This window comes from Globicephala melas, chromosome 1 (assembly GCF_963455315.2).
Source record: "Globicephala melas chromosome 1, mGloMel1.2, whole genome shotgun sequence".
Lineage (NCBI taxonomy): Eukaryota > Metazoa > Chordata > Mammalia > Artiodactyla > Delphinidae > Globicephala > Globicephala melas.
In genome coordinates this window covers 116704855-116732369 of record NC_083314.1, presented here as the reverse complement: position 1 = coordinate 116732369, position 27515 = coordinate 116704855, and the positions used below count along the sequence as shown (strand labels likewise).

Here is a 27515-nt window from a genome sequence, read left to right as displayed (position 1 = left end):
TATTTCATGCATTTTTTTCTCAAAGAAAATATAGAAGCTTTTCATTGAAGCATCTTAAATGACAGTTTGAGGAATGCATATATACTGCCATCCTATAATTAAATTTGTGTTGTGAATAAAATTATTTAAAAGAAAAAATAAGGTAGTTTGTATAAAAAAGATTGGTATGGGCAACTACGTAGCACAGATGTTGCCTTTGATTGGCCTGCCATCCTACTTTATTTAGATTTGTTTCAATCAAAATATGGTAAGGAAAATACATGTATTAGTTATTGGCCAGGATTTGGCTGAAAATTAGGCTCTGTCTATTATCTAAACTTACAAATTATTGCATTATGTGTAAGACAAGTTTCTATTGATTTTCTCTCATCATTTCTGTTAGAATCTACAACTTAGATAAACCTTTGTGGTACTTTTACTGTTTTAATTTGTTGACATTATATTTATTACATAAAAGAGATCTAAAAAGAGTAGAAAATATATGCAGCCCTGTATAAGAATAGGCTTTTAGATAGGGAACTATAACAGGTGTCAATAAATCAAGTAGGTAGAAAGTCAGACTAAAACTATTAGGAAGGATTCCGGGAAACAGAATGTAATTTTAGCTAAAATTTTCATTAACAGGGCTTATAAAGGTTAACTTTTGGACGGTATCACAGCTATACCATTCTGAATTTTTAAAGCTCTGCTTATCTATTTGAACATTCATTCCTTATCAAATTGACTTTTTAATGCTGAGTGCTCATGAAAGCTTCAATATTTTACATAATTTTAACATACAATCAAAAATTGATGAAGTATAAGTGTTTGACATCTAGGTTAAAATTTTTTGAAATCACCTATCCTGATGGTATAGAAACAGGTTTAAAGATGGGACTTCAGTTCATTTTTGTTGTTGTTGCTGCAAGATTTATGAATAGATTGAAAATTATTTTAACAAACAATTTAGTGGAAATTAGAGTCTCCCTGTCTTTAGTAGTGAGATTCCTTTATATGGACTTTGAGTTTTATTGATTCTGTGCAAGCGCAATAGATAAAGAATTGAATGATAACAAATCTAAAACAGCATAGTTTTTGGTTTAATATGTATGTAATATATTACAAATATTAAAAAATTGAAAATTGTTCTTAATTCTAAATATAATAATCATAAACTTATCTTTATCTTTCACAGTATAGTGCAAATACCTAATGGTGCATTTGGTAGTTTAGCTGAAAGACAGATTTTCCATTTTTGGTTAACTTATATTCAAGACTGTTAATCTACCTAAAACTCCTTAAACCAACTTTTAATTTATAGGGACATTTATAGGGTACAAATAAGATCATAAAGGTAAAATTGAAAGAAGCAAATCTTAATTTCTGTGTCAGCCTTGTTACCATTCTATGTTGTGCAATTTATAGGTTTCTCAAGGTCAGAAGAAATCACTAAGCCAGAGCGATCCAACTTTTGCCATTATCCTACAACTTACTCCCAGTTTTGATAAATTAAATTGTATTCAGATGCACAGTCATAGAGAATTTTTAGTATATAAAAGAATTCTTTTGAGAGTTTAATTAAAGTAAAAGTCATACCCAAATCTTTTGAAATATAGGGTATTTCACATGCAGGTATGTTTTCAAAGTACATTATGTTTCTGTAGCTCAGAGCAACCTTTCCTGGCAATGTTGCATGTGTATAAATGACAGGTAAGGGCTTGGGTTTATTTTAATAATTCACAGTGTTTATAATGTTTTGGATTTTACCTTCAAGATGTTATTTTTGGTTTCTTGCAATGCCACAGAAGTTATTATGACAGCACATGTGGTTTTAAAAATGTGACAGAACTTCTAGTACCAAGTTTGTCAAAATTGCCAGACCGAAAGTATGTATTTACTTTCATTGGTCTTAAAGTCTATATTTTGAAATATTTATTGTGTTTTGCTCTTTACAAGAGCAGTTTTATCTATAAGCACATTTCTCATCTAGGTATCCATTAACTTTGGGGCTTTAATTCTTCATTTTAGATCAACAGCCATTTATTAAGGCCCTGCCTGAAGAAATGTACTGTATAAGGACTGTGCTCTCTAGGTACTTAAAATCTCATCAGAGAAACAGACATTTCCACAAATAATTATAATATAAGGCATACCGTAATGACATGCCAACCTGAAGTTTAGAGGAAAGACTGTGGAAATATAGGGTAGGGGGAGTGAATTCAGAATGAATAATATAGAAAAAAGAATCCATTTAAATAGACCTGAAGGCAGAGGAGAATTTCAGTAGATGCAGTCTTTTTGAGGAGGAGAAGTCAGAGGTAAAGGTCAGGGAAAACAAAGGCAGAAAATGGTACCTTAAGGAGGCTGTGTATGGAGGGTACAAATTGCCCAGGAAGTGGAAGGAGATGAAACTGGGATGTTAGTTAGGGGCGTGTTTATGAAGAGCCTACTGTGCTATGATTAGACTTTCTCATGAAGGCCATAAAAAGCTGTTAATATTTTTCTGTTGAGAAAGTGTTAAATTTAATTGCTGACGGTCATGGTGGTGTAACCAATGAACTAGAGTAGGGAAATACTGGAGGAAACGGAACCTACTTAGAAAGTGTAGATGACAGTCCAGGTGAGTGGCAGTGGCAGTAGACAGTGTGGCAAAGTTTTGTAGTGTTGGGACAGAATTTGGCCATTGATTGAACTCAGGGTAGAGGAAGAGCTAGGTTCTATACGAGTCATTCATTCCTGCCATTGGCCTGTTGAGAGCAAGGGAGGAGGAACGAGCCCATTTTTCTGACAATGCTTTGAGGTGTGTGCATTGCGCCTAAAGAATATTGGCTGTGCAAAAATTGCTTCAAGTTGATACGTATATTTTTAATGTGACCTGTGAAAAATTATAATTTTGCTTCCTTTATAGATATCTCTAAAAATATTCTTGAGTATATACCTGCATATGTTTAAGTGATATTCATGTTTTTTTAAGTGCTGATTAAAGTGAAAATTTTTATTATGTGGATCTGAGGCTGTAAGGTTTAGTTTTTTGGTTTATTTGTGTTTTATTTATTTATTTTGTAGATTTATTAAATTTATTTTTTATTTTATACTGGAGTATAGTTGATTTACAATATTGTGCTAGTTTCAGGTGTATATTTGTGTTTTACATGAGGTTCTTGTTATTCATAGCCAAAGACTATAAATTGCATAATAGGAAACTGAATAATAACTATGGTTTGATTTAAAGTATTAATAAAATCTAAATTTGTACATTGTAGCTGTAGGGTTTCAAGATTTTAATTTAGTGAAATGCCTGAACAATTTCTTGTATTTAGTTTGATGAGTATTATGTGAGAAGCTCGTCTTCCCAAATTAGGACAGACATATATATTGTACCATTTACAATTACCATTTAATTATTAAAACCTGTTAAATTTCATATTTAATATTTAGATATCTTTCTGCAAACGAGCTGCTTAGATTTATTGTCACCATTGCTTGACTTGTATATTAAAGTCAGTTTAATTGCAAATGCTAGTCTGAGGAAGGGTGGAAAGTTAGGATTTAGAAGTAGCCATGGTTTTTCAACAGCTTTAGTAAATAAAAAATGCTAAAAAGAAATAAATCTGCAATGCCATATGCATTATAGGCAACGTCAGATACCTTAATTGCAAACTAAAGCTGAAGTTTAATTCCCAGTGTGAAATTTACTGTTTTTTCATACAGAGGTGAGATATAAGCCCAAGACTGGCATTGAATTAAGAGTGCTAACGTCAGTCCCATAATATTGGAGGAGAAAAGAGGTGTGGATTTTAATTTTTTCATTCTTTGTTCTGAATGGTGATAAAACTGTATTGTACCTTTATGCTGACCTTATTTAAAACAATTGACTTTTGGGAGGAATTTCACTGTTGGAAACGGTGTGTTCTCAAATTCAAAATATTGCTGGGAGAATATGTAGATGTGGAAGCCTACTTCGTCAAAAATTTTTGCAAGAAGAAATTATCTTGCACTTCTAGTGTACTTTGAAAATAAATGTCAACTTTGTTTATTTACCCCATCCTGTTTTTATTTAAAAGCAAATTTCTCAGGTATACTTAATATAGTTTTATATAATTTCACATTCTCTAATACTTTAAAAGATTTTAAGTTATTTTCAGTATTTCACTTATTGAATTTTCAAATACAGATGGTCCTCGATTTACGGTGGTTTGACTGAGGATTTTTTGACTTTACTGTGGTGCAAAAGCGATATGCATTCAGTAGAAACCGTACTTCAAATTCTAATTTTTTATTTTTTCCGGGCTAGCTATACGCAGTACAATACTCTCTTGATGCTGGGCAGCGGCAGTGAGCCTCGGCTCCCAGCCACCATGACAAATATGTGTACCTATACAGTCATTCTGTTTTTCACTTTCAGTATAGTATTCAATAAGTTATATGAGATATTCAACACTTTATTATGAAATAGGCTTTATGTTAGATGATTTTGCCCAACTGTGGGCTAATGTAAGTGTTCTGAGCACATTTAAGGTAGGCTAGGCTAATATATGAGGCTCGGTAGGTTAGGTATATTAAATGTATTTGTGACTTAGATATCTTCAACTTTCATGGGTTTATAGGGATTTAATCCCATCGTAAGTTGAAGGAAATCTGTATTTTAAAGAAAAACTTCATCAGGGGGATTATTCTGCTGGAGTTTGGTTGGACCTGAATTGCATGTTTAGTTTTTCCACTCACTAATTGTGGACATTTTTGCTTCCTCACTGTTAGTGAGGAGGGTCAGTGGTTTTTAAAACTTCCTTGAGGGAGTTTATTTGACTTCTGCAAATGATAACAGGAAAGTATTTTATGCCAAACAATGATAAATTAAACTTGTGAAAAATAGCCATTTTTATTTTTTGTGCCTTAAATTGGCAATTCCTCAATATTTAATTAAACATTAAACATTTCAAAAAAATGCTTGAAAAATCCCTATTTTAGAAGATCTCTACGTTTGTTTCCAGTTGTTTTAAAAAATTGTGTTTCAGTTTTGTACTTCAGTTTCTGAATTCATTCACTTTTCTTCATCTTGCCCTCGATTCATGGACATTACTTCCCATAGTTCAGTTTATTCATTCACCCCTTCCTCCCTCTCTCCTTTCTATTTACCTAATTTCCTTCCTTCTTTTTTGTTGAAAACATTTATTATATGCTATTTGCCAGGCATTATGCAAGGGTACCCAGAACTGAGGTTATAGATGTGAAAGCCATGGGTCCTGTTTTCATTTAGCTCACAATAATTTTGAAAATGATACTTTAGATACTTGTGATTTTGTACACAAATGACAGTGTTCCTCTGGTGTGTGCTGTGGAGGTTGAGGGAAGGAGGGAGTTAGATCGTCAAGTGATCGGCCTCAACTGAGTCTTAGAAAAGGAATAGTGGTTGGCAGAGGGGATTTCAGGTAGAAGGAATAGCATAAATATGCTAGGAAAGGTGCAAGGTGAGGTTAAGCCTCCTAGGTCCAAAAATCGAATTAATTACCTTAATAGTTAAAGAGGAAGAACAGGAAATAAAAAAAGGATGTTCATTCCCAAGTTTAGATGTTAGCCAAAAAAGAAATTCATTGAAAATTATAATAATTTTCCAGAAAACTGGTTAATTTATTGTATATTCACTCTATTAATCACCAGGATATTACATTACTTATCAGAATCGATTAAAGGGATGAGCAAAAGCTGTGGTCCCTAAGGAGCACTTACTTTCTTAATTACATTTAAGTACTATGTAAAGTTATTTGTGCCCTTGTATCATTTCCTTATCTTCCACATCATTGTATTTCTTGCAGTACCAGCCTCAATGCTTTGAACAGAGTATGTATCCTGGACGTTTTTTTGGTTTGGTTTGAAGAGACTTACATTGAAGAAAGATAAATATTGAACATTTTGACAAAAGAGGTTTAAAAAATAGTTTAAAAGCTTAATTGAAGAAGAGTTATAAGACAACCCAATAATAACTATTATACAAATGGTACAATGACTGTAGGAATTTTTGGAAAGAGGGGTGTTTTTCAGTTGGAGGTGATCCAGTTGGCTTTATGTCATAGGTGGCTTTTAAACCTGTTAAGTCTGTATGGAATTTTCTTAGGTGGCAGGGAGGGGAATGTTTTCTATATGGTTAAAAAAAATCTTGAATATAAGTCAATTTGAAGGGCATATTCAGAATCACTGAGCAAATAAGTTTGACAGAAGTAGAGGGTTGAATTATTTTTGAAGTTAGATCTATTTGGGCTCTATTCTTGTTGTTTGCTTTTTGCCACTTTTTTTTTTAAAAACTTTTTCCTTTTACCACCGCCCCTCCAGTCCCTCTGTTGTTAAAATAGAGATACTAGGTTTGTTGTGATAATTAAACTACAGTGAGATAATAATATATGTACTGAAGAGAAAATTTGAAAATCAGCAGTTCTGAGGTCTGCCTTTGTTAAGTCACAACCCCAAGTGTTTTCTTTGTCTCATATATAAAGTAATTTCTAGAATTGGTTCCAGTTTTACACATTTTTATGGTTTAGAGTGGAATTAGGAAGAGCAGTCTAATGGAGGTTGGCAAGCTGGATGGAGGGCAAGAAATTAGCCACGAGATTTTTACAGAAGTTGAGAGAGAAAGAGGTCAGGGCAGAAGGAATGAAAAGAATGAGAGGGGATTAAAACATTTCAGAAAAAGAATTGATAAAACTGTGAGTGAATGAGTACCACTTTAAAATGAAGTACCTTTTATATTCACAGAACTGTATTTTATCCAAACTTAATGAATAATGCTCCAGAGGATTTTTGGTTTTGAAAACTTAAGAGACTGAGTTAATTTCATTTGTGTGTATATGTATCTTTGCATGTACACTTAGCAAGCTCGGGTCAAAGGAAATCTGTCACTTCATAGTGGGTGTGATTTTTTTATTTTACCATGTCACGCTAATGTATTTCTTTGTTACTGTAAAGCATAAATGTGTAATTCATGTTGAATCAGTATTTTGGCCTAGAAGGTTTTTTAGGAGACTAATAATGGTATAGAGGCTTCATTAATACATAGGACTATATAAAACATTATTAATGTTAACAGATGTTGCACTTTAATCCCCTAGAATGATTGTTTGGTACCAGCAGGAAATTTATTAAGCCTGAATTGTGTGAAATTGTGTGCGCATAAGCTGCTACTTAGATTGTAAAAATGCTGTTGAAAACAGTTAAAAAGTTTTAGCTGTAATTGGCAGAGAAGTATTAACTGTGCTCAAAGAAGTATGTGTGTATGGTTGGCCCATGCGCCTTAACCTTTTTATCATTTATCTTCTTGTATTAATGTCACTAAATTATTAATTCATGAGTCAGGGTGGGAAGTATGAAGGCACCATTTAAATGTGTGGCAGATCTATCCTTATCGCCAGAGACATGAAAAAAGTCATTTTGTGTTATCTGTTAAATGGAAAGGACATTTTAAAATTTCATTTACAGTAATCCACTTCACTTCCAGTAAAACACCTAGATTATTACTACCATAATATAATGCTCTTATTAAAAATTTGTAACCTCCACTCTTTTGTCTTATATATATATATATAGACACTCTTTTGTCTTTTATATATATATATATGTATGTATATATATAGATAGAAAAGTTTAGCTGATGTGTTTTAAATGTGGTTACCTATTAATTGTAGCTTAGAAATATTATTCTTATGGCATGTTATAGTGTGACTATTCAATTTTAGGAAACATTAGCTTGCAGAAAGTAAAAATATTTATTATAATAGTAACAGTCAAACATTGATTGGGAAGAGCCTGGATATAAGGAATTGGAAAACTCTAAAAATTCTTTTGTTCTAACAGAAATGTATGCATTTATTGTGACTTCATAATTTTTTTGGAGTAAGATTGGTGATTCTGGCCTTGTAGAATTTTTAGCTTTATAGCAGAAATTCAACAAATTAGAATTTAGTAGTCTCCTTTTGAATACAATGTGGGACTGGGATATATCCAGTGTTTCATATGGGTGAGTAGCAGTGATGACAGAAGTTTCACGAGTTTGAAGCCACTTTTACCAACAGCTATTTGAAACCATCATACTAATGGTAGAATACCTCAGGGGTCTTGTCCAAACCTCATTGCTTTTCAGCCTCCCATTACTTACTGTTTTGATTGGTTTTACATTCTCTCCTGCCAAAGTAGTAAGATAGGTTATTGTGGTAATGCCTTTTATTTTCTTTTCTGGAGTTTCTCCCCAAGCACTGTAAGCTGTACATATGGCTCTGTTATACACACACTGAAACACTAATTTGTTTTGGTCAGTATAATGCTGCTTTATTTTGTTTTTCTCATTCCAGAGTAGTTAACTTACCTTTACATTTACATTTAAATTAATTTCTTAAAATAACAGACTGAAGTTGGTTTGAATATTCTGGTAGATGTTGATGGTTATTGGTCAGTTCATTATTTGACCGAACTGCATTCAGTTATCTCCATCTTGTATCGGTTAATCTATAGCAGGAGTTAGTAAACTGCCTGGCTGGCAATTTTTGCAGTAAAGTTTATTGACACACAGCCATGCTTATTCATTACACATTGTCTATGGTGGGTTTCATGCTACAAAGGGAGAAGTGTATAGTTGTGACGGAGGCTCTACGGTCCTTAAAGCCTAAAATATTTACTTATATGGTCCTCTACAGAAAAAAGTTTCCTGATCTCTTCTGTAGAGTATCAGTCTACATAATTCCTTGCTTCTAATTTTTCTAAACGTAATGGGATATTATTGATAGTTTTTAGCTTAAGAGAGCTGAAGAATTACTGGTTATTATCTTTGGAAGTTATTCTTATTAAGCTCAGTTTTTTGCTTTGTATGTGGAGTGGCAACGAGGGATATATTTTCCTCAAATATCAGTTTTCTGATTTGGAAAATTTATAAAAAATTAATGAAATACTGCAAAAATAACATGTCTTTTACCAAATAAGAGAGTCTTGGCAAGTAATTCAAGCTTCTAGTCAATTTTTCTCAGCTTTTTATAACCTATGTTTCTTTTTATTAAACATTCCTTTTTTTTTTGGTTTTTTTTTTGGCTGTGTTGGGTCTTCATCGCTGCGTGCGGGCTTTCTCTAGTTGCGGCGAGTAAGGGCTACTCTTCGTTGCAGTGCATGGGCTTCTCGCTGCAGTAGCTTCTCTTGTTGCAGAGCACGGGCTCTAGGCATGCGGGTTTCAGTTGTTGTGGCACATGGGCTTAGTGGTTGTGGTGCACAGGCTCAGTAGTTGTGGCTCATGGGCTCTAGAGCGCAGACTCAGTAGTTGTGGCACACGGGCTTAGTTGCTGTGTGGCATGTGGGATCTTCCCGGACCAGGGCTCGAACCTGTGTCCCCTGCATTGGCAGGCAGATTCTTAACAACTGAGCCACCAGGGAAGTCCTTGAAATTTTAATAGAGGTTATAAAATTATATTTTAATGTTGAAAATCCCTTTTCTAAAAACCACATACCTCCCTCACTCCATGAGTCACTAGTTAAGAAGCACTAGACATAAAACATGTTATATTTTAAGTTTTTAATGAACTAAAGTTTTAAATTTTTTTAACAATCATTAAAAATGACTCAGTCCATTATGTTTTAAAATATTATCTATAAACATTTTTCTTGCCTTCCCATATGCCTTCTTATGCTCTTTAGAGGAATCAGACATGCTGACCACATAGAATATCAGTCGAACACTGGAAGTAAGAGTCTGTTCTTGTTCATTCACTTAAACTGAAACTTTATTTCTAATGTTGTTCATTAAGTTAATTTTCAGAAATAATTGATATATACTTTTTCTTTACCACTCAATAAAATACTGTTATTTTGAGTTTTGCTTGTAGACACAGAGTGTATGGTATGGAATGTAGGGCTTAATGGAGACTAACGTGGGCTAAGGCACAGGAACTTGCTTTTTCTGGAAAAAGCATGTCGTCTTGCTGTTTGATCATGTGCATTTTCCCACAAAGGCGGAGTGTGAAATATGTGAGCTGAATGAGTCTCAGGTTATTGTATTATGGCTGCTGATGTAATAATCTGTAATGTAATCTGTAGGTAGGTTTCAAAAAATGTTTTTTGTAATAGCAACTCTTTTAGATGTAATTTTAAAACTCTGAATTATTAAAGTAATTGCTGAGAGATATTTTGATAAGAGACAAGCTTTTAGTGAAACATATTGCAATAACCCTTAAAAATCTCCTTTAAGATTACTTAAGATGGAATCAGGACCATAAACATGTTATTGGAATAATTGAGAAAATAATGGAATAGTAAATTTCTTGTGTATTCCTATCCTTGTATATAGTTGCTGAACTTGAGGCTTAGATGATTGTGATTTGTCCCAGCACTCACAGTGGTAGGTTAAACCAGGATTCTAGACTGTGTTCCTCATCTCAGTCTTGGGCTCTTGTCATTAAGATGATATTGGTTGACCTAAGTACACATCTCAAGGGAAACACAGGTCTATAAACTGCTTTTATTTCTCTTTTCTTTCATTATTTTGGTATAAAATATATTTATTATCACTAACTTTTTGGGAGTTTAACAGTTATTTATTAATTCATATTTGGGGTCTTAATCATTTTCTTATGTATTTAATTCTCCTTAGAAGATTATTAACTTTTTGAAAGTGGCAGTCATATCTTCATCTGTTTATAATCCCTTTAGAGCCTAACACAGGGCCAGTATATAAAGTAAATATAATAAATGAATAGGTAACACTCATTTCAGTACTCAATATCAAAAATATCTGGAATGTAATCACTAGATAGTCATTGACCTAAACTGACATACATGCAATTTTACTGTTAATATTATTTATTTTATTTTAGAATTGCAAGTTGAGATGACACTATATATATTGACATAGCTTGCAGCTGAGTTTTATCATTTATTGATTACAAAAGGCAATGTGCTATATACTTCAGAAAATTTTTTTCAGCTTCTTACCATGTGTTCTTTGTAGTTAATTTTTCATTTTTAAGTTCATTTGACATATTTTACTCAGATTACCTCATTACCTTTAAGAAACTCCTGATGGTGATATTGATGATCTAATATACGACAGATCCTGGGTCATTATTATTTCATTTAGTGGTTGTACATAGAGACCAAGAGGGAATCTGAATACTGATTCAAAGAATGGCTAGTAACAATGATTTATGAACAAAGGGTCCAGTGTAGTGAGCCAAGAATAAGAGTGCATCTCGTGAGCAACATTGGATTTTTTCTTTTCTATTTGCCTGAACAGTGAAGAGACCATAATATCACAGAAGTTGACATTAAAATGTTCTTTCCATTGTTAATTATATTTGAGGAAATACTTAGGTTTATAATTTTGACTTGTAAGCAACTTCTCAGGTATTATGGCTCATAAGATTCATCTAGAATAATTTGTTAATTTATAACATATATCGTGAGCACTTTAAATAGCCCTGTAAATGAATAAAATTAAGATAGCTTAACTGGAAATACTAAAAATTAAGTTAACATTTAGCTATCATTACCTAAGGGATGTTAGTTTTACTCATGTAAACATTTTGAAAATCAACTCATTATTTTTTTTGTATTTCGTCACTTTCATAATCCCAAAATGACTTTGTTCTGTTTGTATTTTTTATTCCAAAAGGAAAGATAATAAAACACATAAAGTGAGTAGGCTTATCTGAACTACTTAATTCGTGGCAGTAGTGGTTTTAGAACATGGTCTTATATCCCAGCCCTGCTGTTGTTTACTGTCCTTGTACAGGTTAGGTATTCTCATTTTAAGGCAAATTGGGGATAATAATTTATATTTCGCAGGTTGATGTGAAGATTTCATGAATAATATAAGTAAACTATTTAGTTTATCTGTGTAGCTTTATCATTTTGGAGGTACCTAACTCTGTGCCAGGCAATTGTAGCTTTCTATTTAGAAAGGGTTATTTTTGAGCTAGAATGCAATCTCCCTGAGGGTTAGGAGTTTTGTCTCTTAGGTTCCTCAGTACACAGCATGTAATAGATCCTCAGTAAATGTTTGCTGAATGAATAACTTAGCAACTAAGAAAGAATGTCCTTGTAATTAGCCTTGATTGGAATTCAAGCTTTGCTGCCTGCTAGCTGAGTAACTTCCAGTAAAGGAGTTAACTTTTCTGAACCTCAGACTTCTGACCTTTATGATATTGACCTTTTAAAGATTACTGATATGTGTCTGATACAGTGTTTCACGCGCAGTAGGCACTCAGGAAATATTTTTGGCCTTGGTACCCATAATTTATATTCAACTCAAAAATACTGCAAGAGAATTCTAGACCATTAGAAAGTTAAGAAGAAATCAAAAATTTTAACTTTGGAGAGGAGTGCTATTTAAAAATAGCTTTCCCTTTCCCCCAAATGGGGAAAGAACTAAATTCTATATTGTAGGTGTATTGTAATTTAACAATAAATACAAAATATTTTAAACCAATGGATTTATGATTTTTTTTGATATAAAAGTTGGGGATGCCATCAACTTTCATGTTATATAAGGTAATATTTTGAACTGGGCATGTAGCTTCACTTTTTCCTTTTCTTTTGATACTTCATTTGCAGCTTTATGTTCAGGCATAAAATGTCCCCCATGTTGGTTTGAAAATGACAGCCATTTGTTTTTATTATTTCAACTGGAAGCATTTTAATGAAGAGAATGGCAGACTGCCCTGCATTGTGCCTCCAGAGTCCACAGCTACAAGCCTCTTTTGCATGTTCAGCATGACTCCTAGATATCATAGCAGATAGCAGATATAATTTACTGGGAGCATTCCTGAACTCTTCTCCTTTCTACTCCTCCTCTAAGTCCTCTCACAGGAGAATTTATACCTTCACAATGATGAAGAAGTTTCAATAAAGGGTAAGATCAAAAATGAATGTTAAGGGGACTTTAGTATAAATGGTGTAATTAAAGTACTCTATATTTGATACCAATATCTGCAGAAATGAAACAGAAAGAGGGTGGCGACTATTGGTTGGCCACGTGGTTTTAAAATCGCTATTAGCATTTCCAACCCCAGCCCTATCTTCGTGAAGGGAAAGAAAATAGAGTCCAACGCGAAAAGAACGTCAAATGTCTGGAGCTAAAAAAGGGCTTTCTGATTAGTGATAACAAGGGTTTACTTAGGCAACTTACTGAAAGAAAAATCCCAAGGGTGTTGATGTTTTCTCCTATGTTAACAAGAAGGGGAAATTCTGCAATTTATTTTTTATTTTCTAAATCTTTGCAGTGGGGGCAGAGTGGGGTTAATATCATCCTGTTGCTGTTGTTATTGTTGTTTTGGTAAAACATAGAAAAGCAGCTTTCTTTAGTTAGTAAATTCTGTCCCATAGTGACTATAATTTTATAGCACAAATTAGATCAGAAAGACTGATTTTGTACAGCTGTCTTTAGCTCTCATTTAAAATTGACATACACTTAGTGCATAGAATTTTAGGCTTACACAAAGTGTGAATGTTTCATTTTATACAACATTAGTGCATAGTAACAAGGATGGGTAACTTTGGTAGGTTTCCTGCTTAATATGTCTCTTTGCCTTTCCGGTTCTCATACTTATGGTGGTTTGGGCGTAATATCCGGTGTTCACAGTAGTTCGGTGTCCATGAGTAGAAACCAAAGATAAAGCTTTAGATATAAATTTTAGTGTCTTTGCACTCAGTAGAATATCAACTCAGTTAACCATTTTTAGAAAAAAATAAATTATCTTTTTCTCTCATTAATTTGAAGCATGCTGTATCCTACTTCTTTCATTGATGCTTTTCAACAAATGGGTTTTATTTTTTTTCTATTTTTGCTAGACAGATATCATATATAAGGTTAAATGTGATTTCTTAGTAATGTAACATAAATACACACATATTAAAACTGATTAGTAATGGTTTCTTAATTTTGCTGACAGTTTAAGGCATGGGATGTTTAATGCAGCTAATAAATATAAGCAGGTTACTGTCTGAAAGGCTACAGCTAACTATACATTGTAAGTAGTGTATAAAACATTGAGGACTGTTGGGATATAAACAATGCTGAGGCATGTTCCTGGAAGTCGTTGTTCAGCTTTGGAAGGTTTAGTATTAATGATGCATTAATTGACTTTTCAGAGTAATAGGATACTTACTCTAAAAAAAATCTTGACAGAAGTTTGGTAGACAATGGCAGGTGGTTATAGAAACAAAGTTAGGATGAAATAGTTTGAATCCCCTTATTTGAAGGATAAGAAAAGAAATAGTCACTTGTAGTTTGAGTAAAAATGTTCTGTTTCAGTTTTTATTAAGCAATGAACTGTTACTTAGCATTATGTGGGGTTTCATCTGTGCCTTTACCCTCCCAATTTTTCCCTGAAGTTCTTGGGAAGAGTTTTTCTAAAAATCTAAGGACAAACTGGTTTTTAATATGGGGAGTCACTTAATCTTTTCTGTTTGTTGAAAGAAAGTTTAATAGCCTTTTTCTGGTTTTGTTCCTTGTTTTTGTTCTTGTTTTGCATTGTGAGACACTTATACTGAGCTTCATTTTGCAGGTAGTTATATAGAGTCTGTTGGCTCCATCTATGCCAGCGAGTGTCTTGTGGCTCCAGTTTGATTTAGGAGCAGTTTTCTTGGGATTAGTTTCACCATGTTTGATTATTTATTCATTCTATCCTTAGCTGATTATGGTCTGCTAAGTATTTCAGTTTTCATTAATTTCTTTAATGGAAGGTTGTTTTTAATTTGGATCACAGCAGTAAAATCTTTTGACTGTTTTCAAAATTGCATTTAAAGCTTGAACTTTAGAAAATAATTTTATTTGATGTGAAAGTGATTTGATGTAGATAGCAGAATGAGAAAAATAAATTTGATATTCTTTTACTCATTGCACAGACAGATGGATGGACTTAAGCTTTATTTGGGCGAAAGAAGCCATGATTTTATTACATTCCAGAATCTCTTTCTGTTTGTTAGAAACAGTCATTTATACTAAGTCTCATAGTTGACTAGAGCATATAGTTAAAATCAGTTCATAAAATATTCTATCCTGGCCAGAGACCACAAAAGAGGTCTGGGTTGTGTGGTTTCCTCCTCCTTTTCCCTTCACTAACAGAGGTTTTCCTATTTTGGCAGCTGTCTCTTACAAGGCAGTCGTCAGTCCCTGATTTCTTCCTTCTCTTTCTTCCCACAAACGAGGACTCTTTCAAATAGCGGATGACCAAAGACAGACCGATCTTGGATCGCTTTAAGAAAGTGGAAATGTGTTCAAGGGTTGTGCATGTGGGCACGCAGCCTGTATGCATTAGTTCATTGAAATGAAAGTACCCATTACAACCAAAACCTGGGTAGTCAGGATTCTTTGCTTAAATCGGGAGCATTCCAAAGGCTGACTTAATTACTACAAGTAAAATTAATGCATCTCTTCCACATATTAAATTTATTCTAATTGCTTGAGCCAATCATTGACCAGTCTGTAGTAAGAAATTGTTCACTGATTAGCCCTTTTGATATGACAGGCCATGAAATTATCTGACTTCTCTCTGTGCTTTATATAAAATAGCTTGCAGTTTTAAGGCAGGTACTTTGCACAGCAGTTGTAAATGGAAGGTTTACTTTTGATTTTGTCTTTTGAATAGTCTTTGGGAGCTCAGAGTGAAAAATGAATAGAGAGCCAGCCAGTTTTTCAGGGTTGTGTGCCATGTGTCTCCTCCGTCAGATTAATTTTTGATGTATCATTCTTCTTTTTATATTTTTGGCATGCAGAGGAAGAAGCTTGCTTTTCCCTTTGTTTTTGTTTTATTTCTAAGAACATCTGAGGTGTTCTTAAAACTTGGTAATGCCAGTGCTGATTCCCTCATTATGATACGTAATTGTCTTCACAGGTTTCAGAGGGAGCTAAAAAAACTGGGCTGATTATGAATCATGGAGGTGTATATGGAAGCAGTTTTATCTCAGAAACTATAGGCATGATAAAATAAACTTCTTATGACAAAAATATCTTGCTAGTTCCTTTTGTGGTTTTATGGGTCTTCATATTTAAACACTAGATAATGACTTCAGATTAATTTTTTACCTTCTTTCTGTGTGTTGGTGAAGCAAGATAGTGACTTTGTAGCATAAGTGTTCCAAACCATTTAACATCTGACCCCTTTTCCATTGAAGTTACATTGTAGGGAAGTGATAGCAGAATATAGTGACCTGCTAATAGAATCACATATGATGCATAAAGAATGTAGCAAATGCAGAGTAGCTCAGATAATGTGAAACAGAGAACTCAAAAGTTATCTAGGGAAATTTGGTTTTCTAAATTTTCTTTATGCTTTAGTGATAGCATCTAAATTATGCAAGAGTTCATTTGATTTGCGTTATAGACACAACCTCATGTAACTTTCAGTGCTCCACTTAAAAAAAACTCTTTATTTGCACCAGGTTAAGGATAGGATGGGAAAACTTTAAAGGAAGAATTTGTAATTTCTTTACCCTCAGAAGCTATATCAGGAGGCTGTATATATTTTGGAACTGCCTTCATAGTATGTGTGTATTGTAAGGCTGGTATTTACTCTTTGATTCCTCATGCTACCCCAGAAAGCAGTAAAACACTTCAGTAGAACCCAGCAAATAACCTGGTTTCACGTGATTCTGGGAACTTAGAAATGCTGATTAAATCACTTCTGAAGTTTTTGTATCCTCTGCATTTGAAGAACTGTGTCCTTAAGGGCTAGTCAGAATTAAACTTGGCTCTTGGTTTTTATATTCTTTGCCACCCCTCCCTTGGTTTTTTAAAAATAGTGATGCAACCTTGGAGATATAATCATCATGGCCTGCGGTTTTATTTTCGTCCAGTGGATGGACTAAACTACTCAAGGATATGGGTTTGATCTTACTAAGTTTTGCTGTAAGAAAAACTGATACATGAAAATCTAAAAGTTTAAAATAAAATAGTTAAGAGCAATCATTTTATTAAACTGCTCCCTTTATGAATAACTAGTAACCAGATAAATAACAGTTTGCTATGTGGTGTTTGGAATGTCATTATGATATAAAGTACAACCATATATTAAAAATTGTACACTGTTGAATAGAAGAATAAACTGTTTCATTATATCTGTAATGTACTTTGCAAGGTAACAGGATAAAAGAGTAGATAATACTGCTGTTACCATCACTAGAAACAAAGAAAGTGTATGTATTTATGAAATTTTGTTGGAGGTTTTGTGTACCAAAGCTAGTACTTTGATAAAATGACTAATACGTGGCATTGAAAGGCAGATATATTATTCTAGAATAACTTCTTAATCTTTTCAAAGAAAAATTTATCTTTGGAAATTATATAACTATTATGTGAATTCATATGTTCTGATTACCTTTAATTTTGGGGGGTTTTGATTGTTTCCAGAATGCAAAGCTCAGATATCCAGTGTATAGGAGCAACTTCCTGTTGCATACAGAATCAAAATATATGCCCTTTTTTTATACTTAGGAGAAGGAGGGAGGAAAGGAGGGAAAGAGAGGAGTAGTTGTTGTTATTATTTTTTCATCTTTTGTGACATTGCAGGACCATAGAGTAAATGATGGATTTGTTTGTTTTTCAGATATGAGGATCAATGATGCAGACTGCTGGGTTCGATGAAGCTGGACATTTATAACTAGATTCATTAAGGAATACAAAGAAAATATTTAAAGGGATCAATAATGGTGTCTTCTGGTTGCAGAATGCGAAGCCTGTGGTTTATCATTATAATCAGCTTCTTACCGAATACAGAAGGTAAGGTAACAGTTTAAATTTTATTTTTTAAGTTCAGGAGAACTTAAACTATGCAATCTTTTTTTTTTTATGTAGAAGTGGCTCGAATGAGTATTTTTTATTATTTTAGAATTAAGTGTTAAAAAGATTTCCTGAATGTCATATTCTTTTTCTGGTGGTTGAATTATTTTCATTACACAGCTCTATATTATAGAAAGTGATATAAATCTGAATTTATATTTTACATACATTTGTAAATATAATCATTGTAAATAATCCTGAGAGAACTAAATGAAAGCTTTGCTTTGGTATATATGTTACATTTGTTGACTGAATTTATGCCAGTAAAATTGAAAATATTTTGTGGCAACTCTTTGATTTCATCTTTAGTTTTGTGTGCTACTTAAGTGTGGTCATTGTTCTAAAACTTCTAAATACATTCTTTTTATATTTTCTGGAAAAAGTTTTTTTTTGTAGTGCTTCCTTTCTAATGTTATCTTTATTGAAGACAGACCTGATTTTTAAAGAAATAAAGACACTTTAGAGGGTTAATGAAATAGTTGAAACCATAATTACTATATGGATTTTCTGGTATCCGTTATTTCTTTAGTCTTACATGTTATTTCCATGTGAAAATAACACCCTTCCAGGTGCTTTTTACAGAGCAGGTCAGAAGTTAATGTGGGGATAAGATGTGTTAATTTTATAGCTAGTTGGTGGTGGCAGTCATTGTATTCAGCATGAAATTATATTAAACTTGTAAAATCTGTGAAAGAATGCAAAATCTCGGAGAAATGCATGTAAAATATAATGGAATTTTTGGTCACAATAAATATTCTTGAAGAAAATGTCTTGGAATTTTTAAATTGGCTATATATGTACTTTTAAATGATCCCATTTATACCTGTTAATAAAATCGGAGATGGAAAAAAAGGCATACTGTCAACTAATAGATAGAAGCTTATTATTCTAATGTCTTTGTAATAAGCTTCAAAATGTTAACATTTTTCCGAAAGAATTCTGTTTGAATTGCTTGTTGCAAAATTATGTTTCATCACTTCTCCTTGCTGTCCCAGTCCCCTACTTTCAATATATTGACATAACTTAATAATATAATTCAGATAAATAACAAGTTGAGAAAAATTTTAACATAAGAACTTCTGTATTCAGAAAGTAAATAATGCTCACTTGGATTTGTCACACATGAAAGTTACAAATGGGTTAATATTTTATTTTCAGAAGATATTGCTCTTTGCATCAGAATTGAAAGATACATCAAATCTGACATTAAAATGTAATGTCTGAATGAATAGTACTGTAATGATAAACAACGAGCAGAAACTGAGTTAATAATATGAATCTCTGGCTTGGATTGTTATGAAAATCTTGTGTATAGTCTATAATTTTGCAACTGTTTTTTTTAGAGGGAAAAACTAACTGAATTCCTGCTGTTATGTTTGAATGTTTTTATACATTTAAAAAGATTCCAGTTGTAGATCAATGGCTCATTAGTCCACATAATAAAAAATTTTCCAATCAAGATAGAGACTACTTTGCTGGCACAGTAGCTTAACTCAGCAGGGGGCTAGCAAACCAGAGACTTTTTCATGAGATACTGCAGTTTTATTTCTAGTGTCACCTATCAGGTCAGGATGCATATCTGTTGTTAAGAGAAATTTCATTTTTGGTGCATCAGGCCAGGGGGTGTTGCTTTTGAAGCAGTTCCCTTCTACAGGTAAAAAGAACCTAGGACGAACCCACACTACTAACTGTGAGGGTATACAAAGTTACTGTGCACTTCACTGTTAGAACATTGATCCAGCGTCACGTGGTTTTGTCTTAGAAAAGTTTTACGCGACATGATAGTCCTTTATTGCCAGCAAGCAGATAATGCTTTGTGAACACCTATAGAGAAAACCAATCAAAGTGGGGTATGAGAGCACAGGAAAGAAGATATAAATTTAATTATTCAGCCATTAAGTTTCTTCAGGGCCCTTACATGATTGTTACTTTTTCAAATCTTATAGCTATGAGCACTTTTTTTATCAGCTCCTGGATGTTTGCCGGTAAGCTCAGATAAGGTTTTCTAGATGGTTTCCTCTCTCCTTCCTCATTTATTGAATGACTAAATTGAGCCAGGTGCTTGGGGTTCAAAAATGCACAAGGCACAGGTCCTGCTCTTCAGGAGCTTGTGGTCTTGTGCAGGGGTCAAAACCTCAAACACCTACCTATTTGGCCAAGCAGGCAAAGTAACTTGACTGCAGCAGGCCAGTGGAGGTCTGCAGCAAGCAGGAAAGTGCTTGCTGGAGGAACCATGGTTGCCTTTCCAGTGTTTAGCCTGGTTTTGCCAGTCTTCTGACTTTTCAACAGAAACCAGTCGTTAGATTTTTAAGTAGTAGCAGCTAAATAAGATTTTGTTTTTAAATAAAACAAGCCTGTGTATTGTATTCAGCCATGGACCGTGCCTTCCTTTTCAGAGCTTTCTTTTCTCCTGTTTACAGTAGTGTTTTACCTTAGTGTATGATTTTAAAGGCTTAACATAATTTTGGATTTGTTTTACATCTGTATGTATGAGAGGTAAATTTCCATATATGCAAGGAGGAATTATGTATTTGTTCTAAGTCCAGGCAAACATTATAAATATGTCACGTTTTGTGTGCATGTTAAAGAGCAAATCACTAAACATTTTTTTTTTAAGTTTTACCATGGTAAAAGCTAATTATATAAAGGTTTAATTGCTAGAATTAGCTTATCTTCTCCATTTCTGTCAATTAGTGTTTAAGAATAAAGTCTTACCCGTTAAAATTTACTGTTTTTTGCAAAGTAGGAACAGTGTTTTATTTATTCTTAAAGTCTCTCCTGTGTTTTTTTGAAAATTATGTTTAGAATTTTCAAATAAAAAATGATTATAAAGGACCAAACTTCCACAATATTTTGTAAGTTTTTTTAGAATTTATTTTACTCTTAGAGGACTAATATCTAGCACTTTAAAAATCAGTTTTGTTGAGAAACTGGGGTGCTTTGATTCTTTTGGCCAATTTTTACAAGCCAAGTAACCCACTGTGGAAACATGTATCAGTAAGTAGGAAAGTAAATTGAATTTTTGTGTCCTACAGAATTAAATTATGCTATATAATGGAGCCCTGGCCAGCATAAGTCAGATATATGAAGGCTTGCTCAAGTGACAAGTTACAAATAATAGCAGTTCTTCAGCGAAGTAGGTAATATGGATTTCAGGTTGAATTCTTTATGCAATGAGTATGTAATTAGATTTCATTAGTCGAAATTTTAGTTAATTAACTTGAATTACATTGTTGCTTATCCTTATTTCAAAGAAAATATTATGCCAGGTAAAAATGCCACATAGATACAGCTTTACATATTTATTTATATACATCAAGAAAATTTAAGAACATAGCTGTAGAAATAGTATCTTAGCAGTTTTTACTGTACTTTTAAATTCTCTAAGCACATTTTACAATGATTTTTGTGTTAATTATGTCTCAGTAAAAAATGATGTTTGGCTGTAGGATCTTTTTGCTAGTTGAGTGGCAGGAAAATAGTAGATCTAGGGGTCACTTATGAATTTAAAAAACCTGTTTTGGCCTATAAATATTTTTTTCAGAATGGTCTATAATTTAGTGGAAGGAATAGTAACTTTGTTCTCCAAGGTTAAACTTAAGAAAGATTAGAATAATTCAGACCTATATTTATTCTTTATATCTTTCATTCTTTTATTGATGCATACATGTAATAAAATGTACAGAATTTATATTTACACACACACACACACACACACACACACACATACACAGAATGTCACCTTCACAAGGGCAGGGATCTTTTTTGTTGTTCATCAACATGCAAATGCCTAGAACAATGCCTGGCTTATGGTAAGCACTTATTCTGTATCCGTCACTGAATAGCATAAATCTTTGAAGAGGGTCGTGGTCTTAATAGTTGGTAGAGGGACAATAAACAGTTGTAATAACAGGGTGATAAGTGCCATGATGGTGATACTCCAGAAGCATTGGGTGTGTGTCAAGAAATGCTTCCAGCCTGAAGTGATGATGATTCTTGAGCTGAATCTCAGTATGAGCTGCACAAGCTAGATAAAGGCAGTGGTGAGCATGGTGGTGGAGAAAAAACCAACCGAGAGAGAACAGCATGGATGTGAAATAACGTATTGCAGTAGTTCTCAAACTTGAGCATAAGAATCACCTAGAAGGTCTGGGGTGGGGCCCAGGCATTTGCATGTCTGAAAAATTTCTGGGATGAGGCTCATGTTGCTCAGCATCACACTTAAGAACCACTGTAATCTGGTGTACGGGTAGTTGAGGTGAGGTATATGGTTGCATGGCTGTGGCTATAAAGTAACTTTTTAAAAAGTTTTTCCAGAAAAATTATGATTTAATTCACTATGATTCAGAAGTTGTAACCAGTTATCTATGGTTCTTTTCATATGGTTCTTTCTCCGTCTGATCAGGCTCCTTGGGCATAATTTTAGGCTTCAAAAAGGGATTTTTGTTTTTACTCTTTTTAGACATTGTACTAAGAAAGAAAAAAATTGGAAAATTGACTCCACATTGGAAAAAACAGAACGTATTTTCTGTGATAGGTGAATGTTGTTTTCTGCACTCCTAAACCACCTTGCTTCAGTTTGTCTCTTCTCACTGTTATAACCTTGTTCTTTTTCTTGCTGGGATTAACTACGTGGCCATTGCCATCATAATGCTGAATTGACTTTACTGTAGGGACTTTACATTTCCCAGTCTAGCAAAATTGACTGCTTTTGTTCATTTCAGATTATTTGATTAGTTTAAAGCTAGGAGGTAAATTTTCAGCAAGGTACATGGGGATTTGGCCGTATGACTCCTATTAAACTTAATGGGGGTCACAACTCCCATTAAATTAATAGGAATTGTATGGTATATCCATGTTTGCTGCAGGCAAATGTGACCTTATTTTTTAAATTTGCAAATTATGTAAATTAACATTGATATAAAACAAAACATTTTTTTAAATGATTTATTTATATTTTTAGTGCAGATTAATGTGATTTTATTCCTTAAGAAAGTACCTAACTATATTGCTCTTAGGACACTAAATATTCTTTTGTGTTATGTGAGTGCAATGTAGTTTGATTGCAGCAGCGTTCTTCTGCATAGGTTCTGATGTAATTCATTTTCAAAAATATAAATATTAATGCCACTTACATATTATATGACATTGCCTCTGATCTTGTAAAAACCAAATGCCTTACAGTACTACCAGGATTTAAGAGCAAGGTATATGAGTTCTGATTATGACTCAAAATTGAAAAAAAAATAAGATTAAACTTATTGGATACCCTGGCATCTTTAAAAAAGTTAATTTGGAGTATACTTTTGTCATTTTAGATACCAATATTCAGTGTTAAATTATGCCATATTTAGTATATATAGAGATTAATTCTAGTGCTTGCTTGTTGATTTTTTTCTTCTCCCTACTTTTCCTCCCCACTTCCCACCCTGTTTCATCCTCTTTTGCTTCTTTTTCCAGTGTTTAGAAAGGTTGACTTATCCATAATCTCTGTTGATTCACTAATAGGTCTATTGCTGGTAGAAAAGTGTTATAAAATCAGTGTGTTACACACAGACCTTAATAACACTGTATTGCTTGGCTGCTTAATTTTTGCAAACCTCCATATTCTGACAGAAAAGACTGAATCAAATATTTATTTAATAAATCTGTTATGAAGTAATTTGCTAAAAGTAAAGAGGTCATAAACTTGTCCATACAGAAGTAAATTTTTGAAATACTGATTTTACATTCATATTAGACATTTATCACCGTTACTATTATATTTTGAAATAATCAATAGTGTATTAAAGGTGGCTTAATTAAAAGCACAGGAGACATGTAAAGCACCTTAATTTTTCTGAACGGTAATTGTGTTCATTACTCCTTACTAAGTAATTTCAATCGTGATGAATCTCTTGCCTCATTTCTGGAATTAATGTACCTTTTCACTTTTTTATATACTAGGTCGTGGTATTAGAGAATAAGATAATACAAATGATTGAGCACATCTGAGTATTAATGTAGAACTGGTAGTTCTCAAAGAACTTTTTTTTTTTTTGTGGTACGCGGGCCTCTCACTGTTGTGGCCTCTCCCGTTGCGGAGCACAGGCTCCGGACGCACAGGCTCAGCGGCCATGGCTCACGGGCCCAGCCGCTCCGCGGCATGTGGGATCTTCCCAGACCGGGGCACGAACCTGTGTCCCCTGCATCGGCAGGCGGACTCTCAACCACTGCGCCACCAGGGAAGCCCTCAAAGAACTATTTATCTGCCACATTACTAAGGAAGTCTTACTGAAACATATGCTTGGTACCCTATGGTAGTCTTTATTTTCTTTTCACCTCCTGCAAGACAGAGAACGACATATGACAGCCGTGCAGTCTACATGTATTAGACATCAATGTGGATTAGTGAATATCTCATGACATCTTTCAACCCTATTCTTTTACTCCTTTTGTCAAATTGACAGAAGTGATTCCAGGAGAATATCTAGCCTCGGCCCCGGGATCTTTTGGCTAAAATGTAAGGCTGAGAAGGGAATTCCATATAAGAGCTTCTGGAAGCAAAAACATTTATAATCCCTTCTTATGAGCATGGGACTCTCCTGAATTTGACTTTTATGTTTTCTATTATTCTTGCTTTGAGGGTTTATTTTTCCTAAAAGCTTTCCCCTCCTCCTGATTTTGAATGTAATACGTTCTTATGAGAAAAGATACAACATAAGAAAATTAAGATAAGCATTTAAAATTTTTCATAATTCTAGACCTTGATATAACCACCATACATTTCCTTCTTTTTCCCCAACACACATGATAAAAACAAAATTACAATGTATAAAACAAAATTATGTTCTTCATTTCCATATACTTTTATATTCTGATTTTTCCCACTTTATTATCATAACTTGTATTACCCTGTCATTATATATTTAGATAACAGATTTTAACAGCTGCATTGTAATTTATCATGTATATGTCAAAACTGATTTAATCCTCCCTCTCTACCTGTTGGCCATTTGAACCTAATTTCTTTCAAGTATAAAATAAATATCTATATGTCTTTTTCATCATATTTGGTTGTTTCTTGGGACTGGAATTCTAGAACTCTGATTATTATATCAGGCATGTATACATCTTCCAAACTGGCTTTTTGGAAGGGTTATACCAATGTTCTCTTTGACGACTGTGTGAAAGTATCAGTCTATATGCTTTACCAGCACTGCTTTTAAATTTTTAAAAGAATTGACACTTAGATATGTGAAAAAGGATATCTGATTGTAATTTAAATTTCTAATTTGGGGGATAATTGTGAGGACAAAAACATTTTCTATGGATTTACTTATTGGCCATTTGTAATTTTGATGTGAATTTTTTTGTTCACTACCTTTGCCAGTTTTTCTGTTTATGTTGTTACAGCTTTTCTTATTTTTTAAACCCTTTGATGATATCCTTTTGTGATTTTTATTATGAAAAATGTATTTGTTTGCCTTTTAATTCATACTGATTTTTTAATGACAATTTCAAACAGAAGAGAGAGTTTTGTAAAATAATACTAGTCACAGATTTAACAATTATCAATATTTTACTTGATTTGCTTTATTTACCCCCTTTTCCTCTTTCCTTACTTTTTGATGTTTAGTTCTTTTGTGAGATCTTCCATTATTTTTATCCTTAAAAATCTTGAGATTAGTTAAATATTTATTCACTTGCATTTCCCTGTAGTTCTTACGTGTTTTTATTTAAAATTTTAATCCATTAGGAATTAACTTTGTTATCAGGTGAGAGCCAAGGGAGTAAACTAATATTAATCATTTGGAATGAATCAGATTTTAACTAACACAGTAGATAAAGTTAGGACATACCTAAATTAAAAATGGATAATAGAAAACAGTTGAAAAAAAAAGAGAGGGAAATGAATATAATTTATGTTTACACAGAATGAACTGTGCATGAAAATGTTACTGTTCTTTTGATTCCAATAATAATGCTAATGAAATGATTTTGTTTTGCATCTAGTCTATTTAATAAAGTTTATTTTTAAGGTATTTTTGTTGTTGAGAGAAAGAGAGCTAGTGAGAGAGAGAGAGAGAGAGAGAGAGACAGACAGAGACAGAGACAGAGAGACAGACAGAGAAGCAAAAAGCAGGACAATAGAGATTAAAATACCCTATAGTGAAGTTCTCCATTTTGGGAATTTTGGAATGTCAAGAAACACCACAATTTCTTGGAAAAAATAGAGGGATTCAGATAAAGTAGAGTTTTGTTTTGCATAAGGATTTAATCAAAAAAAGAGGTTAAATAAAATTCTCATTTATTTTGCTGGTTATTTATAGAGTACTTCTTATTATGGCTTTTTATCTATCTCTTTGTATCTAATATATGTGTGTGTGTTTATATTAATAATCAGTTCTCTCTCCCCTTCCTGATTCTATTTTTTTCTCTTTGTAGTATTAAAATCTAAACCAGGTTTTGATTAGAGTCAATATAATATGTTATTAAGAGTCAGGGACTTAATAACTTAGTCAAACACAATGAAAAGGATGGATAGGGGCATTGCTGGTGGTTGTGGGGAGAGAGCTCTCTGCTGGATTTTAAGACACCCACTTTTATATGACAGAATGCTGTAATGAGGTGATTAGTGGTAGCAGGTTGATTCCAAAGTTGTAAGTAAAGTGAAGGAGACAGGTGGTGCCGGTTAAGTGTATCCTATTGTTTAAGGAAAGTACTTTTTATAATTTTCTTTTTTGGTTGTTTGTAGTAGATAAGTTGAATACCTGAATTTGTTTCTAGGCAGAAAGAAAGGAAATGGGATCCAGTGCAAGGATAGAGAGGCTCATCAGCAAAGGAACATGTATATTTTGATAGAGGGAGAGGAAGATTCAGGAAGAGATGTTTACAGGAGAAGAAATTTAAGGGAGGTCATGCTGGATGTTTTTAATCTTCTTTATCTATAACAGTGCACCTCAAAATTTACATATAATTGGGGATCCTGTTAAAATGTAGATTCTGATTCAGTAATCTGGGATGGTCCTTGAGAGTCTGCATTTCTAATAACCTCCCACGTGATGCTGAGGCTGCTGGTCTGTGAGAGGACATCTGTATCAAGGAGTGTTAGGTATTAAAATGTTTAGTCTAGAAAATCAGATCTTGCATGATAGTGATTTCTACCTTTGCAAATTAGGGTTTATTTCTTACCTTAACAACACAGTTGAAATATAGAAATAACATCACTTTCAGTTTTATAATTCAGTTTATTTAAAAAAGGAACTAAGCTACCTTGCAACATTTTACTAAACTTTTTTTTTTTTGCGGTACGGGGGCCTCTCACTGTTGTGGTCTCTCCCGTTGCGGAGCACAGGCTCCGGACGCGCAGGCTCAGCGGCCATGGCTCACGCGCCCAGCCGCTCCGCGCCGTGTGGGATCTTCCCGGACCGGGGCACGAGCCCGTGTCCCCTGCATCGGCAGGCGGACTCTCAACCACTGCGCCACCAGGGAAGCCCTTTACTGCACATTTTTGTATTTTGTTACACTTTCAGTCAGTCCTGTTTTATATGCTTTCTATTGACCTTTTATCTGATGATTTGTATTGAAAAATCCCTGAGTAACAATGCAGCCTGACCCTTTCTCCCTAATATTTTCCTCTGTTCCCCATTGATCTGTCCTGCTTTCATTCTGTTACACGGAAACATCATTTGAATAGCATTTTACTATAAATGTTACTTAAAGTAACATTACAAAATCATGTAATGCAAAGTGT

General features: G+C 33.5%; 1 protein-coding gene across 31 annotated transcripts in view; it reads left to right on the top strand.

The window, feature by feature from the left end:
* ADGRL2 (adhesion G protein-coupled receptor L2) overlaps positions 1–27515 on the top strand; it is a 369284-nt gene that overhangs the window by 204202 nt on the left and 137567 nt on the right. For all 31 annotated transcript variants that reach the window (XM_060303575.2, XM_060303582.1, XM_060303671.1 and 28 more), the window contains one exon: positions 17547–17719. In XM_060303575.2, the coding sequence (XP_060159558.1) occupies positions 17647–17719 (73 nt within the window). In that variant the 5' untranslated portion in view covers positions 17547–17646. The remainder of the gene's footprint in view (positions 1–17546; positions 17720–27515) is intronic.